Source organism: Athene noctua, chromosome 20, assembly GCF_965140245.1.
Source record: "Athene noctua chromosome 20, bAthNoc1.hap1.1, whole genome shotgun sequence".
Lineage (NCBI taxonomy): Eukaryota > Metazoa > Chordata > Aves > Strigiformes > Strigidae > Athene > Athene noctua.
The window spans coordinates 12505584-12526629 of record NC_134056.1 but is presented as its reverse complement, the minus strand read 5'-3'; the positions used below and the strand labels follow the sequence as shown (position 1 = coordinate 12526629).

General features: G+C 42.9%; 1 protein-coding gene across 7 annotated transcripts in view; it reads right to left on the bottom strand.

The window, feature by feature from the left end:
- Nucleotides 1-21046, bottom strand: part of EXD3 (exonuclease 3'-5' domain containing 3) — a 297682-nt gene that overhangs the window by 215197 nt on the left and 61439 nt on the right. For all 7 annotated transcript variants that reach the window (XM_074923669.1, XM_074923672.1, XM_074923670.1 and 4 more), the window contains one exon: nucleotides 14917-15028. In XM_074923669.1, coding sequence (XP_074779770.1) covers nucleotides 14917-14953 — 37 coding nt within the window. In that variant the 5' untranslated portion in view covers nucleotides 14954-15028. The remainder of the gene's footprint in view (nucleotides 1-14916; nucleotides 15029-21046) is intronic.

Below are 21046 nucleotides of genomic sequence, written 5' to 3'. Positions count from 1 at the left end.
GCTCGTAAGATTTCTATTTCTGTTATCTACACAGTTCCGTAACTGGTACAGCTGATTCAGATATTTAATATCAGATGTGTAATTTGCTTTTATCTGTGGCTGCATACCCCAAACATCCCAAAAAATCTGTAGGTCAGACTTGAGTAACATAGGTTGAGCCTGAAGAATACTTCAGCTTTTCTGCCAGCATTTCAGAAGCATGTTAAAATAACACTTTCAGTAAAGTAGAAATTTACTTTTTTTGGATTTTTTACCAGCTGAGACTGCTCAGATCACTGAAGAAAGGTAATCAGGTTCAAGGAAACCTTGTTCTGTATCCAAATTGTTTTTAAAAACAGAAGTTGAAATAGAAACTTACATGTTGAGAGTTCCTGATGTTAGCAAAGTATTTAGACTGTGTTTCAGCACACATTAAAATCCACAGCTAAAAACATTTGGTCTACTTTCAGTACCCCAACACAAAGGCCCAGACCTTTAGCTGAAGAACTCCATCTGTTTTAATCTATCTCAATCAAGTGACATCAATGTTATTACAGCCAAAGTTTTAAACCTAAATATCTGCTTGAAGGAATCGCTCCATGGATGAAATTCTCACCCAATAAAAGTGACACAAAAATTTCCACACACATTAACTAAGGAAGCATTTTGCTTGGCTTGCATCCCCACCCTAACTTTTTATCCCAGTTTTTAATTCATGCTTATTTCTGCTTAAATTAAGGCAAGTTTCACCTAAGTTAGGGTTCATGTGAAATTTCTATAAATTTGTGCTATGAAATACTTTAACAAAACATTCAAAAGACACTCCAGAACTTGTGTCACATAGGGGTGATGATGGAAACCCTTTTCTGTCATGTGTTGTGAATTTAGCTTCTTTAGTAAAGCAAATGAAAGTGCAGCTGAGCTTTCACATGGGAGCACAGGGCTGCAGCTCACCTGGGATGGGGAAACTGCACTGGAAACTCTTGTATCACGCTGCTGGAAAACTCTGACATGTTCTGCTTAAGAGTAGAAGATCACGCCAGAGCTACATGCAGGGAAAGCAGAGCACATCATAAACAGAGATCCCCTTCTGACATTCTTTCCATGTGGTTTGGGACACTGCTTTTTATAAAAGCTGCTTTTGTAGATCTTAGTATACTGAACCAGTTTTCTACCAGAATAAAACAAGTTGGGGTAAGAAGACTGCAACACCTCCAAGTGTTCTGGCACTTTCTGAAGTCAGATTCTTGTAACAGCTCTAATTCTCTCCTTAGCACACAGATTGACCGGCAAAAGGCAGAGCTGTCAGCTGAGTAAAAACTCCAATTAATGGTGGGTATTAGAGACAAGATTAGTGTCTTGCAATTACAACTGAAACGAACTTTTCCAGCAAGGAAAAAGCTCATAGCATTTATTGTCCAATGTTTGACAAGGGCAGAATTAAAGGAGAGAGACACAACGATTGGAACAAGGATAAGAAATTTAAGAACACATTACATTTTGCAACTTAGTGCTTTTATTAATTATTTACTTGGAAATTCATAGCTTTGCAGTATCTGTGTCAGAGTTCCTGTTCAGATGCTCTAACCAACACATGCTAAAAATTGTATTAATCTTTCCCACTAGTTAAAAAACACCCCCCAAAAAAAGCTTAAGTCTGCAGCAGCTATTGTCATCTCCCCCAGTGCATGGGTATTTTTAGCCTTAACAGATCTACTGAGGGGAAGGATACAGAAAACTGAATTCAGATTTTCTCTGTCAATTTTTTGTAAATGTAGATGTGTAGGAATTATGTACAAATACTTACTTTTTTTCTGTTTACTTCCACATCTTCAGTCTGAGCACAGAGGGAGGATAAAAGGAAGACACACTAACTAACCCACCAGCAGTGTTTCACCGCTCACTCTCAGCTGCTGAATGACAGTGCCCTGCATCGCCCAGCACTGTGTCCTGGAAGTCACCTCCTGCCTACCTGGAGTCTGCTGCTGGGAAATGCACTTTTCCCTCTGCTGCTTCTTCCTTGGCCAGTCCTCTAAGATGCAGTGGATAACCAACAATCACACCCTTCAGGCCAGCAGGTCCCTGTCACAGCTGGCTTATTTTCTGTCCCTCAGGCTGTCCCTCTGACACTATTACCAGCTTCATCCATCCCTCCTTTTCTCCTCCCTCCTCCTCCTCCTCTGCTTGTGCGGTAAGATGGGCTACAGGTAACAGCCTTGCAAAAAGGGCAGATGTGGGCACCCAGGATCCAGGCTCTCATTGGGTGTTTTGAACCAAACTGATTTGCCTCAAATACTAATTTGAGAAAATATCATAGCTTTCTTCTAATCAAAAATATGGCTTCTAAGGTAGGTTTTCATCTTCCCTTCAGGTTAAGTATAGTGTAAATAAAAGACTCAAGTAAACAAAGTTCAGCATTTGTCCAGGCTGAAACAAGCTCGCCAAAGGCAGAGGGCAATTGCTACTTTCCTTATGTTGAAGAAAATAATGGTAAAATTCCTATGCTAAAACTTCCTCCTTTTTCCCCTAGCTAATTACATCTCAGAGTGTTATGTTAAAACTCTGTCTCCAGTACTGATACTCAATGCTGCCAGAGAAAGCAAGAATCTTCAAATAACGCGTTCTTCACACATATCTCTGCTCCTGTTGTTGCTTTTGAAAATCCCATCCTGAGGTGCCAGGAACGGTTCCAATTACTCCCAAATGTGCCCCAAATACTGAATCTGGTCCCTCCATGCACAAAGCTCTCCAGGTTGCCTTTAAATGATTGCAAAATAGCCAAATGCTCTTCCATAAGTCAGCTAGCTCAAAACATTCTTCTCTAGGACACGTTACAGACATTACATGCAGGCTCAAGCAAAAACAGGCCCAGTACTCTCACTGACTAAACAGCTTGCCTGGGATTTTTTCAGTGGTTCTAGTACTAGATACAAGGCAGAATAAAGGATATCACTGCTACTCAAGATAAAAGTAGAGATGGCTATTCACTTGCAAAATTTATAGGTGCACCCTCTTAGATAAAAATTAAAAAAATCTTTGAGATGTCCTACACATGACTTGCAAAGTTAGAGCTCTTGGGAGGTTAAGTAGTAAAGAAAGGATACCTGTCAGCTCACTACCAACATGTTTGAAGAGATTTGTTGGTTTCTATGGCAATGGGGAGGGTAACGTGGCTGCCTGGTTACAATTATGACTGACGCACATCTCAAACAATCGTTCTCTTCCTGTTCATATGACATAAGAAAAACAGGATGTTGAGAGGTGTTTATCTGAATGAACAAGATAAGCAAGCTCACTGACATTTCTAAAAGTATAAGATTTAACTAACAAGATGTTATACGTTTTCTGTGGAAAAAAATAAATCCAACTGCTGCACTGCTGAACGTGATTAAATTATGCATGGAAAGATCCTTTCCCTCCGAACCACAGGAAACAGTTGAGGAGTTGTTATATGAGCCATGAATACCAATGGAAAGTCTTTTTAGTGTGAGATACTGAGTTACACCGCTGAATCAAAATTAAGAAAAACAGCTCAGTGTGCAATATCCTGCTGCCTCCCAAACCCTGTATTCAGTTCAGGGACCGCCGATGGGGTGGGGGACGGAGAAGCAGGGTGCTGCAATGGTCCCACTGCTAGACAGGGAAGCCAGGCTGGATTATAAAGCAGTTTGTGGCCATGAGCACGATTCCACAGGCATTTCTCAGGCCTTTCACTCAACCTGAGTAATCACTGCAGGCACTTTGGAGCATTTTAAATGTCCATCAGTGCCTAAGAGGGAATCTTACCACTCCTCATCACAATTTCATCAGTGAGAGAACTTGCAACATGCCCAAATCATACAGCAGACTATTGTGCTGCAATCACTGCTGTCCACTAATTAACACGAACTGGTACAGCCCAGCAGCGAACGGCAGTTTCAAGCTGAAAACCAGCTCATGTCCAAAAAGCACATCGTCCCAGGGGTGGTTCTGGAGCAGGGGAACAGTACTAGTTTTCACACGCATGCTCTTGTCACCTATATGCATGGGCACTACACCTCTAGAAATGCCCAGCTACAGGGCAAAATAATGATCATTAAACCAGGAACTGGTTGAATTTACTGCAGGTGACCCAGCATCGCATTTACTTTACTACATCACTCCGTTTAGGAAAAGAGAAGAACTCCCCACAAGCAGAGAGAAAGGACGAGGTATGCTTAGAGACAGGTATATTAGAAAAACCTAAAAGAAGTACGGCTTGGAAAGTTAGTTGCCAGTAGCTGCCTTGCTGTGGTAGCAGGAAGAATGGGGCGTTCAACAAGGAAGCTGGAATGGATAAGTGCAAGGCTGCAAGTGGGACATCTCTCTGTGCTTCAGGAGACATTTGGAGTGTATAAACCACTCAGAGCAGAGTGCTTTACATGGAATCAAGCAAAATATGAAGGATAGCATGCCTCAGCCTGACTTCCTGAGGGGCCATTCCTGTTTAGGAACTTCCAAGGACTGGACTTAGAGTTTCCTCAGTTCTCAGCCTCATAGGAAAATTAATACTGATAAATATTTTGGCTTGGGGTGTTCAAGGATTAGCTGTTAACAGCGAAGTTGAAAAATCTTCCACGTACTTATTCGTTCATGGCTTTGTCTATTTAAAATGCACACACAATTTAAAATATAACATTCGTTAAGGCCTTTTGCACATCATCATATCGCGTGAAAGAACCAGACCACATGCCACAGTGACCCAATCATTCAAAAGTACAACTGTGTCATTGTACACTGCTAGACACAGGGCCTTACACTAAAGACCTGACACTAACAATACTTTGTTTTATAGTACATCAGCCACCACAGACCTATTTGAGTACATGGTTAGAATAATAATGACGTAATAGAGAATGTAAAAAGTTTTAAAATAGAAAATGAATACAATTGGATATTGAAGGATAATAAATATGTGGATTCGGTAGTAGTTTAAACAAGTGAGCTGCAGGGAGTAGAAGGAGGTAGACTGAGACAGCTCTCCAAGGAGAGCACCATGTAGTTGCTAGGGATTAAAAGATCAAAGTGCCTGTTCACTGTCACAACAGTTCCATCCTGGAAAGGGGTCACGCAGAGTGAGACATGTGACTGAATGTAATACCTTCAACAGTTCTTTGTGCTATCTAGAGCATCTCCCATCCAGGAGTTGCAACAGACTTCATGAGCCATTATAGTTTGCAGCTGGTTCAGAAGTGAAGAAGCTGGCTTTGGTCCTCTGGGAGCACCAAAGTAAACACATTAGGAAGACCGTACTGGCTTCCTTGGCAATGCAAAAATGTCACCAAGTTTGACACAGAGCTACCTAAACAACATAACACTCTCTGCATGAGTTTCTGAGCTGCAGTTACCTGATATCCTTTCCAAGTGGTTGGTTGCCCTTCTCCACCACCATTTTATTTCAAAGACATCTGAAATAAAGATCTTTGAAATCTCACTATCAGACTTGCATGCAGCCAAGGACATACTAATCTCCCAAATGCAATCCTTTCACTGTGACCACTTCAACACCTTCCTGCAAGTCAGTGATGCTACCAAGGCACACCCCAAAGCAGCAGTGCTGAATGAAGCACATCATAAAGACCTGCCAACAGCATGTATTCCTTTGAAGGCAACAGCCCTCCCTCCATGTTTCTATTTTTTCTTTTCTACATTAAGCAAGTGTTGGTCTCCTTGAAAAGCTGCACTTCAGCCTATAAATTACAGTCTGTAAGGCAGAAAGACGCTGCACTCCTTCCACACAAGCCTGGGAAGTGGGAAGCTATTTACCCACAGTCTCGCAGTAGAATCCCCAAAGAAATGAGGACAGGTGCCTGATTCTGACATCCCTCATTTCTGTATCAGTATGGATCCATCTGTTTTAACAAATACTTCTTACTTACTCTAACCTGGTATCAGCAGCTCTGGAAACCCAGTGTGCAGTCCCCCAGCTGAAGGCACAGACCCTCCTGGGTGTCGAGGGCCACGGGGACTCTCAACATCCCCCACGAGCCATGCACAGAGCCACTACACATTGGTGCAGTCTCATCTCGCTCACCAGGACCCCAGCTGTCTCAGGGCTACCAAAAAAATCACATCACAGCCAGGAATTTTATTACAAAGCAGTTCTCTAAGAACAGGTCTGATTTCCAAAGTCCTTTAGGACACAATGTATGAGTTTTGCTACCTGTATTATCCATATCAGAAGACACAGGGTAGAAGAGATCTGTATAAGAAAGTGGACTTCTACTTACTTTTATGTAAATTTTGTTTTCCCATTTGGTGCACATATTTAAGTCAGTATCAAAGGAACAAAATGGAAACCCAATCATTGTCTCCGGCTTGGCCGGCTTACAGATCAACTCCCAGCCTTTAATTCTAGGAAGTGAGTGACCGCGAAGTCTCATGACAGCCAAAGGCCCCCCTTTTTCAATCTGACTCGCTGTTTGTCTTGGAAGTAGCCAGGTTAACGCTGTGCCATTCAGCCTGCAAGGGAATGCGGGGCAGATTGAAAGAGGGAAAGACAGACAGAGACAAAGACAGACAGAGAGACACTGCAAGAGACGGAGAGACAAAGACCGGCGGTGGGATGAAAGAGCATGGAACGAAGGCAGGGCCCAGCCAAGCCAAACAAAGTTTTCCTTGAATGATTACATCTGCTGGAGAGTCCCCAGCTTGCACTCTCCTTGCTGAGAAATTCTTTTAATTGTGTCTAGGACATTTTAAAAATCCCAAGAAAATCTCCTCTGTATTCATGAAAGCTCTGAACTGCGTGAACTTTTGTTATGCTGAATTACTGATAGCTTGCTACATATTCCTTGAAGTAAAAGCTGAAAAATGCTCTACAGAAGATTCTTCTGAGGTAGAGCCCTAGGGAGGGAAAACTGATAATAAATCTTAATTTCTCTTTCCCCAAGAAAAAACAAACAATTTAGAAAAATTCTTCTCCCTCCCAATGTCTGTGTAGCTAAGTACAAAGAGCATGCAGAAGAAAATGAAAAGAGATACCTCCTCAAATGAGGCAAAATTAAGTAAGGTTAAATGAATGATCTGTAGAGCCAAAGCCTACAGTTCTGTAAAACTGCCTCCCACCCTGGGAGTCAACAGGGACAGTGGCTCTTCCACAGCCACTAAAGCCACTCACTACTTAGCTGATGGTGGAGAGTGGGCAGCTGGGCAAGAGTGTACATCCAGCACCTATGCCAAGACAGAACTGTATGTCAGGCTGCCACAGGCATTTTCTTGTATTATGAAAATCAATACTTGTAAGCCAGAAAGACACATTAATATTAAGCAATTTTCAAGTTGGCTAAAAGAACCATGATTCTGCCTTGATCAGACACACTCCCGGAGTTATCTGAACGCCACTGCCCGCTGGCTTCACATCATGGGTCCACTCTTCTCTGTGGCAAACCTCCTGGAAAACCTCTCTCATCTTCAAGACTGTTTTCCCAGCATTAATTTGTACTCTACCACTCATTGTGATAACCAGAAATGTCAGAGAATTAACAGACTCCAAATACCTAACTTCTCTCTTCCACAACCCAAACATCTGCCTGCATACCTCAGGTAACTAGATATTTGTATTTACCAAATGTGAGGGTCTGTCATTGGAAGACACTGCAAAGGCAAAGCTCAATGTTAAAAGACCAAAAAAAGTAACCACAAGGTGTGGCGAGCCGGCCCTCCCCTCACCACCCTCACACGCTCCACCATGTCACAGGGGTGTGGTACCCACTCCTGAGGGGGGAAGGAACACCTAACAGGTCTGCTCCCACAAAGAGCCACCCAAAGGTGTGCTTTGGCCTATGCACATTTTTGTACATATTTCAAATTAGACATTTTGCAGTATTTTGAATTAATATCTGGCTGTATTTCACCACTTTGCTAGTGCCAAGACATTTTACTTGGGCCATCATAAGCTGTCCAAAAGCAAAGTGACCCATCCTCGCTACACCTCTATTGTGTAGCACATGCAAGTGCAGTTACACCAACCAACCTGAACCCTCCCCACTCAGCACCTCGCCCAACCGAAACACCGAGAGCCCCTTCCCTGCCCCAGCTCACGCAGGCTCTGGTCCTCAGCAGACTGTTCATAAGCCTGCCTCACCCAAGCTGTTGGCAGAAAACTAACTCGGCCAAAATACGGATGAGTTCTTGCTGGTCCAGTGAACTGAACCAACTCTGTGAAGGGTCCAAGGTACAAGCACTGGAGCAAAGAGGTTGACTCGTGTCCCCAGGACTGCTCAACATTTCTTCTCCATGGCCAAGATCATGCCATTTAGAAACACCAGCTCAGTATCTACTGAATTTCAACAACTGGCTGAAGGAAACTTCAATGGATAGAAACACTCGGTGCTGCTAAGGGAACTGGCGACAGTGAGCCTGCCATTGTGCTGAGTGAAAGCCCAGGTGGCACCTATGAGACGAGGAGCCTGATGTGAACCAGTGAGCAAAGGGACCAACGGCTCTCTAGCCCCTAGGTACAGGGAACAAACAGTCTGATGGAGAAGGAGCACAGTTTGGGAACATCCACTGCAATAATCTCAATCCTCAAAACTGTAGAGGGTTCCCTAAAAACCTGTGCTTTGTTGGGGAGGAGGTTGGGGTTTTGTTTTATGCTTATTTGCCTCGTTTTTGTCTTAGTGAATAACATTCATTTCCAGTAACTGTCGACCAAAGTGGAAAAGGAGTATTTAACAATAAAATGCAAGAGTCCATTATGAGTAATGGCAACCCATGTGCTTTTATGAAACAATAACACACCAACATAAAATAAATCAGTGCCTTTTAATTTAACAATGTAAATTACCCTCCCACCTGCTGTGAATCTCCGTAAGGAGAAAAAGCTGGCTGCATATTTACCAAGCTGTCTATCCCAGTCTCATTCTGAACTGGCCTAATGCCCTGGGGTTAGACTGTAGGACTCTGTCATCTCTTGCACTCGTATGACCTAAGAAAGGGAATGTGGCCTTTTTCCCACAAGCCCAGAGTGAGAACATCATAAAAGCTGAACTTTAGCCCCCTTTTTGGGCAGGCAGCACAATAGCAAGGAGGATGCTGTTACTCCCTGGAGGCTCTGCTGCTGAAAAACATCACCAAGCTCAAGTAAAAGGTCAGTAGTTAGGATTGCATCTCTTGTTTTCTTCAGTTTTCCTCCTCCGTCAAAGGCAGTTAAACATTCTTTGCACACCCCCCTCCCTCCTTCTGAGAAATGCAGGAAGGAAGTGCTTGCAAAATAGTTTAATTTAAAAGAACGCACAATCACACACAGAGCAAACACTGCTTTAGACTCAGAGCAGGACACTTCTATTGCCTCACAGTTCTCACTAAAACACAAATGAGTCCCTGCAGTGGCAGAGCCATTCCTCCCTCCCGGCACACAAATGGAGGCTGTGTTTTTACTCCCAAACCCTTTTGTTTAGGGACAGACATCTTGGGTGAGAAGATCAGTGGCTACGTGCTGCAGGCAACCCCCTCTGCTCCTCCAGAGCACACAGCGCTCCAGGTTCTCGCCGAGCTGGAGAAGAGGACAGCTGCCTAGTGAACAGGGCTGTGGAGCCAGGGAAAGAAGGATGCAGAAAACCCTGTAATCAATCGAGGTGCTGCATGGGAAACAGGCACCATGAGCCAGTAACACGTAGGACACAGTTTCACCTCCAGTCTTTCTCATAACTAGTGCTGTTTGATTTCACAGTCTGTTTTTCCTCCCATGTTTGTTACCTGGACCTTGTTAGAGTTTGTGAAGCTTGTTTGGGACTGCTGGATTTAATTTGAACCTTGTCTTCACTAGATTTATGTGAAAGAACCAGAGTGGGAGGAAACAGCTCTTATACTCCATCACTTTTTGCAAAGAGGAATGTAGAGACCAGCAGGCAATTCATGGAAAACTTCTTTGTTATCAACCAGTTTATGTCGTATGACCACATGTCCAATCTAAACATAATTCTTCTCAGTCACACAGTGTTTTTGTATCCCTGAGCACACAGCATTTACTATCACAAGCCTGTTCCTTTGACTTGTCAGAGACTCCGGCAGTCTTGAGGACTTGTCTTCCCTTGGGCCATGAACCATGACAGCCACTAGCACATGTCAGAAGGGCTCGCAAGTCCCTGCCTGCTTTCGCTTCTTTGAGAATCACCAGCCCTCTCAGCCACAGTCTCCTGAAATAAACACCTCTGCCGCTCGCAGCTTCTCCCAGCGCAGCAGCACTCTTGCTCCGTGGTTTCAGAAAATCTGATCATGTTACTGTCGTCCCGCGTTCCTTACATTGCTCGGCTAGCGTGCGGTGGATTGATTTCAAGTTGGCACTCTTGTACTTAAAAGGGACACTATCAACAAATCACAGCCCTGTCTCTTTTTTTTAACCCATTGCTGTCACAGTGTGTAATTAGATTAATAAAATAAATAAGAGATCAGTACATGTAGGAACTAAGAAGAATTGCACCCGCTGCCTGTTACAAGTGATGTCTCTTCCTCCAAGCAGGATGCCAGGACAAGCAAAGACACAATAAATTATTTTCTAGAAGGAAATTAAGAAATTTTGCATGCTATTAATGTGAGCACATTCCCATGTACAGCAAGCAGCTTCACAAAGGGGAAGATTAATACTTTCACAAAACAGGGAAATGAGACTGCCAAATGCCACAAACTGTCTGGGGACTTCGGGTCGACGGCAGGACCTGAAACTAGGTTGCTGAGTTTTGCTTTTTTTCTTTTAAAGTCGACAGCTTCAGTTGACAGCATCTACATTCAGCCCCGACCAGTGCGGAAACCTGATTTTTCTTACTTCTAGGCCACTGTCTTGATGGGTGTTTTGGTTTTGTTACTGTTTTTGTAAACATACCACTGGTGTTTATTATCCTTCCCATCCCCAGTAACTTTTATCTTCTTTTCTTTTTCAATTAGTGCTATTCATGTGCATTTCTGGTAAGTTCAAAAATAATTGTTAGCATTTCAGAAATGCCTTCAGAATTTAAATGAGGACTCTATAATACTGCATTCTGTAAAGACCTTAAGTAAGAAATTATTTCTGTCCCACAGAGTATTGTAAAGGCATTTAAGGAGCTTACTTCCCACCTCATGCCTGTTGCAAGCCCAGACAAAGGACAATAAAAATGTGAAACAGAGGAGAAGGAATGAAATAACCACAGAAAGGCACATCTGGCTGGGCAGATGAGGTGTTTGTGCAGGTAGCCAGCATGGAGTTGGGGATATTTTTACTTATCAAGACTGTTAAGAGTTACACACTGTTTTTTACACAACAAAAAAAGCATAACAAGCATAAACTACACTGAAAGATGTGTTACAAATACAACCACCAGTATGGATATGGGGTAAGAGTAGCCCAATTTCAGTGGTACGCAATTTGCTTCTGGAAAGTCTTCACCAGTTACTTCCACAACTCTAGCCTAAAAACCTTTTCATTAAAACAACATACTCTTTCTTTAATTCTAGAGCTTACACTCATATTCAAGTTTCTCCCAACTTCGCCAAAACACAGCCTTAAGTAAATACTGTTTTGACTTTGAGTACACTAGGCACACTGCAGAAATTACTGACAGTATCCTTTTTCAGAGGAAAGGTTGACAGAATCCTGTAGTGTCAGTTAATTCAGGAAAAATGTTACCCCACAAAACTTTATTTTCTTACACTATGAGCAACTACTGAAATTTCAGGATAAGTTACAAATTTACCATTAAGCTGGACTCTGAGTTGAATTCTACCGCAAACTCTCCAATGACCCAAACAGAGAAGTCTTGGGGATGTTTTAACTCCACACTAAAAAGCTGACGTGTTTAGCTGACCCCGAGGTGTGGGCTCAAACACAGAGTACAATTCAACAAGGGCAGCATCCATTTGAAACAAGGAGGGCAGGCACAATTGCTTTGGTGGTTGGTTGATAGTCTCTCTATCCCCCCTCTTTCCATTTTCAAGTATGAACCACTCCTCTTGCTGTTGGACACAACATACTAGGAGGTAGCTTTGGTGTATCTCAGGCCAAAGAATAATCAGATGGCTTCCAAAATAAAATGGAGAGTGAGAACATGGTAATGCAGACAGGGCTCTGTCTGTGTGGATGTTCACACCCAGAAAGACTAACGTTGGTGCTTAGCCTCAGGCTACATGTATAGGGAAAATTAAACCTTAAATATTAAAAAACTGTTTCTCCATCAAGTTAGGCCTTTGATATCCCGTCATGTCCAGTTGTATAACAGGATTGTACAGTGATCTTGAGAGGTGTTTCAGTGATTACTCATCATCCTTTAACAGCCAATCTTTGCAGACTTTTTCTATCGGAACCATAATGAAATTCCCAGCTCAAAGTTGGCAAGAATACTAAAACCATACTGAAAGAAATAAAATCAAATAGCTGTTTTAAGGAATGGATAACAAAAGGTTACAGAGCTGACAAGTCTGAAAATATTATCTAAATATTGTAACGCTGCATTTAAACAAAACCAGAAATATGAGAAAAAGATCCCAGTTCAGTTCTAAGCCTTTTCTTGGAGTGAGACACAGAATCACATTCAGCAAAGGTGATTCATTTAAAGGTGAGGCCTCTACCTTATTTATTTCCTTCTTTAAGGCATGACAGATAGGGTTTTCCTCATCACTGCCCTACCCTGAAGACCTGACAGGAGCTTCCGCCTCTGTCATGGCAGACAACAGTAACTTCCTTTCCCTCTGGCCAGACACATCACTCTGGGGTGCCCTGGACCACAGAGCATCCCTGGACATTTCCTCAGCTTCAAGCTCCACAACCTGTCAGCGCAATAGCTTATTTACTAAACATCAGCCCTTTTCCTTCTTTTTCTCCTTTTTTTCTTTGTTAAGCTGCTTCTTCTAAAGGCAAGTTTTTATTATTGAGATACTTGATTATAAAGGGAAGGAAAGAAAATCCCCAGTAACCTGCTGTCAGACACAGTCTACAGATCAAACTGGCTTGTGCACAAATCCCAGCGGTTTGTGCTCACGCTGCTTCCAAAGTGTTTATGCGAGACGTGTGTTTTTCCTGTTGCACTACCCTGATTGTTTGACTGGGCTGGGTGATGGATGGTGGAGAAGGTTATGTCTGGAAATGTGCTGCAAAGTCGACAGGAAGCTGAGGGGGCCTTTGCCAGCACTTCCTTCCTGTATACAAGGGGAGGACAGAATGGGAAAAACCTTGGCTGTCTCTCACCCTGAGAAAAGTGCTACCTTTCCAGCTGGATTACAGTAAAAATATTTTAATCTTTCACAAGATTATAATATCCTTCCTCTCTAAGTATAGCTACAGTGGTAGCAAGGCTTAGATAATGAAACAAACTGACAATGTAAAACTTAATAGGTGGCTGCAGAAGGCTGGTGCTGTAAGCTGAACAAATGGAGGTCCAGGTGTGAAGATCCCTATCTTCAGCCAAGACATAAATCATGAGTGGGTCACACCTGTCTAATCCAGTATCTTGACTCCAAGAGCAACCAGTACTAAGCACTGCAACAGAAAGTGTAAAATCCACACAAGCAGTACACTGAAAAGGTGTCCCTCTGCACAGCTTCATTCCTGTGCCCGTTTTAGAGAGTGGATCTAAACTCAAAGCATAATGTTTATTACCCCTTCCAAAAATAATGCTGCAATGAGCAATCTATGACTATTCTGACCATGTGATACACACATTTCTCACAAGCACCCAGGATAGTCTGTGCTATAGAGACTGTCCTTGAACATCTTTTTCCCAAGAGTCAGCCTCTAGGTGCTTTTGTGGCAGATTCGTAAATCTGCATGACATTCTTACTTTAATCACCACCTGTTCACAGAAATAAAAACACATGCAGAGTATTACAGAATAGATATTCCATGCTACCACAGGAATTTTCCTAAAATTTTCCGTTCTTGAACTCCCAGATTCAAACCCATAGACAATGGCAAGACCTTTATTGTAGGCAGGTGTTCAGAACCCCAAACTCATCGACTTGCTTCATCTGCAGCTACATGGACTGCAAGAGCATGACAAAAGGGTGCTGGCTATGAGGACAACTTTCCTTGCTATCTCATCAAGGGGATATCCTAGCAATCCTGTCAAACAGATACTATCTGGACAAGTTTGCCCAAGCAAGTCTGAAAGAGGGAGGAATAAATTCTCAGGACTCTTGACAACAAAAGAAAAATTCCCAAACCTGTAAGTGGATAGCTCTCATAACAGCCTCTATTTCTGAAAAAGGAACCAGACAAAAAGACCTCACCCGTTAATAAAGAGTGGGGAACAATGGAAACTGTCAAAAAATAGCCCTCACGTCAGAACTAAGAATGCCCCGTTACACATCCAAAAAAGCACAGAGCTGAGCAAGGACCTGGGAGGATGTCAGGCACTGATTCTGGCTTACGCGTCTCCCAGGCCCTTCTCCTTTGCAGAAACTGCCAGAAGCACTAGATGATACTGAATTCCAGTAACCAAAGATGGGGATGGAAGAGGAGAAGACATTTATGACAGGACTGAGCAAGAATTAATAATGAATTCCTGTCCATACAATCTCTCCAGCAAGGACCCTGAAACTGAAACTTCACGGAACACACATGAAAATGGTACGTGTGTGTATCTTCCACAGGTTTTACTTCATAGGGTAAAGCAGTGAATGAGAAAACTAAACTATGGATAAACTCTGAATGAGTTGTGTAACACAGTAATAAAAATCATGTGTTCTTCTGAATTGGTGAGAAATTATACAAACTCTTGCTATAAAAATTTTCAACCTAGAATACAATTCTAGGAACGCTGATATCTAGATGCAGACCAGGAAACCTCAAAAATCCTTCACAGCACACAATTTAGCATTAAATTCACAGGTTTTGCTCCATTTGCGACTCAGAATTCTCCTCCAGTAGCACTAAGAAAAATAAATGGAAAGCAAATCATGCTGAATGAACAGGAGACAGACAAACACTTGGACAAGCAGAAAACTCACCAGTGGGCTGATCACTTGAGTCACTGTTCTGATTCATCTTCCCAAAGGCGGCACCAAATCAGGATGCTGAGGTTAGAGGTCTACAGCTCAGAGATGGTAGCCCAAGCTCTTGCTTCCAAAAAGAAAAAAACGCAGCGTTACTATCAAACTGTAGGAACTTCACCCTGTGTGACAACGGAATTATCTTGTGTGTGGTCTGTTACCTTCGAATCTAAGCAAGATGGTGGAGCAACTGTGTGCATATATAACTTAGTGTAGAAGTCATAGTACACTGCCTGAAGATCAGAGAACTAAATGGTGAATTGGTGAATTAAGTCAACCAAGAAACACTGAAAAGTGGCAACTGAAATCTCATGAATGTTGAAACAAAACGTAGTTAAAACAACATCTGGATTCCTGGAATAAGTCAAGATTAGCTTTCAGATTTCAGGAGTCTTTAACACTGTTTACTTGATTAACCAAACAAAAACCAAGACCTATCTAACCTCCAAACTGGACAGATAGTCCACATGAAAGTATGTTTTTGCCATAGCTAAACAGCTCCTCCTCTTTATTTGCTTGCCCTTCCACTCATCACATCTTCACTGTGGTTGAGTTGGGAACAGAACCCTTGCCTCCCAAATCCCAACTCAGTGCCTTAACCACCACATCCTTCCTGCTGAATCACATTGCAGAATTGTTTATCAGGAAGGAAATTCCCCCTCGAGAGTACTCACTCTGAGTGTGCTGGTGGAACACAAATGCTTAGAAAAATACCAATGGACTAGCAGTAACAACAAGTGATTTAAGCCACTGTACAACAGGCTAAAGGTATCCACCAGCAGTGTAAGTAAGGCACCACCAAACAGGACATGACAGAGAACAAGCAGGGCATCTGAATGACCTCAGAGTAATAGCTTCCTTCTCTTTAACAGAAGATAGGTAACTTTGAAAACATCTATCCCACATTTAGCATTAGGTGCATGTCACACACAGGGGGGATTCAAAAGGTTTATATTCTTACCAGGCACTGGGAAGGTCACCTTTGGTACCATCTCACACCAACCTGCTAAGTGCAAGCAGCTGTTGTATGTGATCTAGTGAGTCAGAATTAACCTCAAATGTTGTACTAGCAAAGGGCCTTCACTTTTTTTAAGGTCTTTAGCAAAACAACAGCAAGCAGGGGGAAGATACCAAAAGTGGAACAAACATGTTTTAGCCTATACACAGTTTACCACATTAGTCTCCTAGAAAACAAAAAGGGTTGAAATTCATCCGTGATCTGTCCAAGGACACAAACCCACTGACATGGCAAGTTCATGGTCCAGGCCTCTGAAGAATTTGGCTCTGCTCAGCAGTTGGGCAAAGGAGAAGAATTTCTCTACTTACAAGCAAAGTCTTTCCAGGTTGCGTCCCACAAGACCCCACCACAGTAACCAACACAAACACACACTTCGGCAGATTCCCAGAACTCTGACAAGATTTCTTTTATACTCCCTTTAAATGTCATTGTATAGAAATTCCAGCAGGACTGACTCTTAAGGGGCAGGGAACCAAACCCTCAATCACAACATCCTGGGGTCACGTTCATATATCTAGAGCAGCTTTTAATGGGCACATCAGACAGGGCTAGCTGCCTCGAGAGCAGACCCAAGAGAGAGGTGCCCAGCCTCCAGTGCACAGGGCCGTGGGACAGGTAAGGGCCAGGTCCATCCTGCAGACACAGGCAGGGCCCCACAGGCTCTTCTGGACACCCCAGCCCCATGGGAAGGCAGTCTTTTCCCCAGAGGAACCTGGTTGGAGGGCAGCCATCCACCATGCACCCACGTGAACACCTGTAAGCTTCTGTTCCCCATAGCCATCTACTCTGTAGTAGTTAAACTCCAAGACTGATCCCCAGTGATGCCAGAAGCACCTCTCAAAGCAAACACGGGGAGTATCAGTGGTGCTCTGGAGACACAAAGGCCCTCCAAGGACACTTTGTGTGGGATCCATCTATCACATGCAGACACCTGCATCTAAGCTGAGCATCTGGGCTCCCCTTCTGATCAGTGGAGATACAGAGGCATCTCTAGGGATCCTACCTGAACCAGGGATGACTTGAAGAAAACATCTAGAGTAACCCATTTCTCTCTGGTGGCTGTCTAGAAAGTCTTGGTGGTCATCTCAAATGAAGGCATCTAAGTCTAACCAGCTAAATCCTGCCCTCTATCAGTACTTTACCCCAAAACAAATCAAACAAAATCAAATTCACTGCTTTGAAGTTTGGTATTTTGAATCTAGGAACTACTCATTCATTCAGTGTTACTTTAATTGCCTACAGATTTTGTATTTAACTTAATGTATCTACACATATACATACATGAGTCAGATGGAGCCAGACTCTTCTCAGTGGTGCCCAATAACAGGACAAGAGGCAATAGGAAATCATGTTTAAACATTAGGAAAAAAAGCCCACTTTTTTTTTTTTTTTTTTTACCGTACAAGTGATCAGACACTGGAACAGGCTATTCAGAGAGGTTGTAAAGTCTCCACACTGACTGGACACAGTCCTGCGCAACCTGCTCTGACCGAACCTGCTCTGAGCACAGGGTTGGAGCAGTCAATCTCCAGGGGTCCCCTCCAACCTCAACTGTACTGCAATTCTGTAGCATACTTGAAGACTTTACGTTAAAAGACTCCTTACATCTGGGATGTACACAGTTGAAGACAGCCAAACCTTATCACCTAGGGGTAATGCCTGAGATTTCCAGAGAAACCATCATGCTGTCCCCAGCCTGTTCTACATTCATCCCATCAGGAAACACTGCTTGCTGCTGAATACCTGCCTCAGTTTTGTTCTGCACCACTTTGTAGTTTTTTACATCACTGGCATCAGACCCATCCAATAATTTAATAAACGGAAAGCTTCTTGCCAGAAGAGACTTTGAGGCACTACTTCCATTCTTGAACAGTAAAAAAGCCATAATTTCTTCTCAAGGCTTCTTTCAACTTTGACATTATCTAAAAACCCTCAAGCCTTGCTTTTTTATATCATACGAGAGTAATTTAGGAATTAATATTAAATGCAATTCAATTGTTCTTCACTAAAAAGGCTATTCTCTCATTTCTTGCCTGTTATTTTTGTAGTCAGGATCAAGGTTGTGGTTTTTTTCCTATCAGGTCAGCCCCACTTAGGTCTAAATCAAGTGCGTCCAGAGGGAAAATGTAACTCTACATCATCAGTCCTGCAGGATGCTGTGATCAGTTTACAGTAGTGAATAATGGCACATTAGAAATTGCGATTACGGATGTTTTCTGCATAGTTCAAAGCACTCCCCATATGGAAACTCAGCACAGAACACCTAAAGAAAAAGGCTTCTGCCAAACTGCTTCTTCAAGGACTTCTGATTTGTCTCCAGAGCAGGTGTGGGCACTACTGAGCTCTAGCGCCACGCAGGAGTGTTTTGCTTCATATTTAAGCAAATGAGTAAATGATTGCACCCAGTCATCCTAAATAATGCATATGGTGTGAAGCAAAAAGAGTGAATATCTAGCAAATGTCTGACACCTCCACTGCATAAGTGCCCCAACGGTGAACTAACATTCAGGGGGATGGGGAAGCTTTTTCACCTATTGGTGTAAACAGAATTCATGATCCTGGTGCTCAGTAAGAGCTGAGGCCACAGCCACCACCAGACAGAGAACTGAGGCCACCAGTTTCCTTTTGAGTGATTTCAGTTCAAGCAGGGCCATCATGGTCTGGAGTGAACAACAGGCACCTGAATCCTCAGCTTGAGAGCCACGCAGAGGAAAGCCGCAAATCTCTCTCCTGATAGTTTGCTAACCCTCTGTGGGGGTCAATTCCTCTGCTGTTATCTCAAGCCCTGCCATAACTAGTGCCTTTCCTTAAAGCCCAGCAGCTGGGTTGAAGGGACTGCATAAAAAAAATCTTCTCTCTCCTCATAAAATGTCACCGAAACAAAAAAGCAGGTTTCTATTCCGCTTGGCTATGGAAAAAGATTTGAAAATGTGAAGTGAGAGTAACTTAAAAGCTTTAGAAACAAGAAGACAAATACTAGGAAGCAATGTTTATTTGTAGTCTTCACTATATTGTGATATTTAAGCCTATCTCATATTTTTTCAACCTGCCTTTTGCTGCTTTATTGTTCCAGAACACACAGGCACATGCAGCAAAAGACATTCAGCATTACAGATTCCTCTGCAGAAATAAAAAAGAGTTGGAAGTATGGGTGAAGGAGCTGTAGTCCTAGAAGTGCTAACAAAAACATTACCTGAAGACCATGGGTGTCTTTTCACTGACTTTTACAGACTTTGGATCCTGTACTTAGACCCAGCAGCTTTGGGGCCAGATCTGGCTTCTAGACTCCATCGGCCACAAACCCACCACTTCATTCTTCATAATGCACCAGCTGAACTATTCCACCCCAAATCTCTGCTCCATGCTTGAATTATGGTATCTCAGACTTCAGTATGTCACATATTACCTACATTACATGAACCTATTTGAAATAACTTAGGCTACCTAGATTACTTGTAAAGTGGGAAAAAATGACAAAGAGGCCTCTTTGTACCATAGGCTGAAATGCAAATAGCGGTTCCACCTATTTGTAGTGTTTTTCCTTTATCACATAAATCTTTAACTACCCAGAAATAGAAGCTTCACTTCTCTATGATAAGGATATTTAAAAAAAAAGCACTGACACTGACAAAAAAAAAAAAAAAAAAGCAGCAGAGGCTGTCAGCCAGTTCCTGCCAGCACCTGTGCAGAGACACCCCTCCACCCCAGTAACCTCAGCTTCACCAGCACCCCGCAGCTGGCCGGGCTCCACTGCACCCCGGGTGCTGGCTGACCAGCTCCCTCCTGGATGTGGCTGCACAGCACCACCAGGAACATCGACCAGCACAGCCGAAGCCAGTGCTCGAGAGTGGTGTTGGGAACAGGCCAGGACAAGACCCTGCAGCTAAAAGCTGCCTTCTGTATCAATTAATTTTATTTGAGTTCATTCTGAGAAGGAGATTCCTCTTTCTCCACTTTGGTTTAATGGAATTTTCATTAAATGATTATTGATTTTCAATCATTTATAGAACTCATTTAAGAATTTCCTACCATTATTATCAGAATAAGATTCATTGAAACTGCTGAAGGCTCAAACCAGAACACATACAGCAGAAGCCAGTAGAGCTACGCAGTTCTAGCGTACGCCCTCCGCCTCATTAGTTCTGACATTAAAACTAGACAGCAGCTGACAAAATATCAACAGATGTCTATCAAAGTCGTTTGGATTACCTCAGCATGGTGAAACTAGCCAGCTTGACAAGAATGTATTTTTAATGGAAGTTCCTGTCCAAGTTCCTAACATCAATAAGCAAATTGTTGTGACACCAGGGGCATAAATAAAACCTGAACCTGTGGAGAAAGCCCTGTACACCAGGGAATGCATCTTCCTGCAGGCATGCACAATGTCCAGCACATCACCACCATCAACAGGATACCAAAAATAAACCAATTGCTGTATGCAGGTACCAACCATGTGGAGCAATATCTGAAACCAGTAAGTTCACACCCAGCCTTTCATAACCTAGAGCTGACTGGGCAAATCGCAGGCCAGCAGCTAATTTCTGTATGTTTTACTCCTGACAGTAGAGTTGACCCTCCATTACAGAAGCAGCAACTTCAAACAGCTGGGTCACTGCTTCCCTTCCAGCCAGGGTAAACAGTTCACCAGCAGCACCCAACTGCAGTTAAGGCAGCGACACACTGCTTCATTCAATTTGCAGCGGTACAGCAAGGAGGGTTATGCCAGAGGGTGGGCAGGGACAGTTTTAACAGAACTTCTTGAAATGAGATGAATCCTCCTTTCCAAAGGAGGGGAAAAAAATAAAAGAAAACCACAGGCTGGCCTTCAGTTTCTGAAAGCCCAGGAAGACCTCTAAACATGATGCTTCAGTGATTTTTGCCCCGGGCTGTCCCATTGGAGGGACACTGTGACTCCCAAGGCATGCGTCAGAGGAAAGCAGCCAGACATGTGCACAGGGTTCTGCCTATCAGGGCATTTGGTAAGAATAACGTTTGTTTTTTTCTTGTAGATCTTAAAGAGTCATGGATAGGTAGGGTAAAATAAATACTTTACATCATTCACAAGTATTC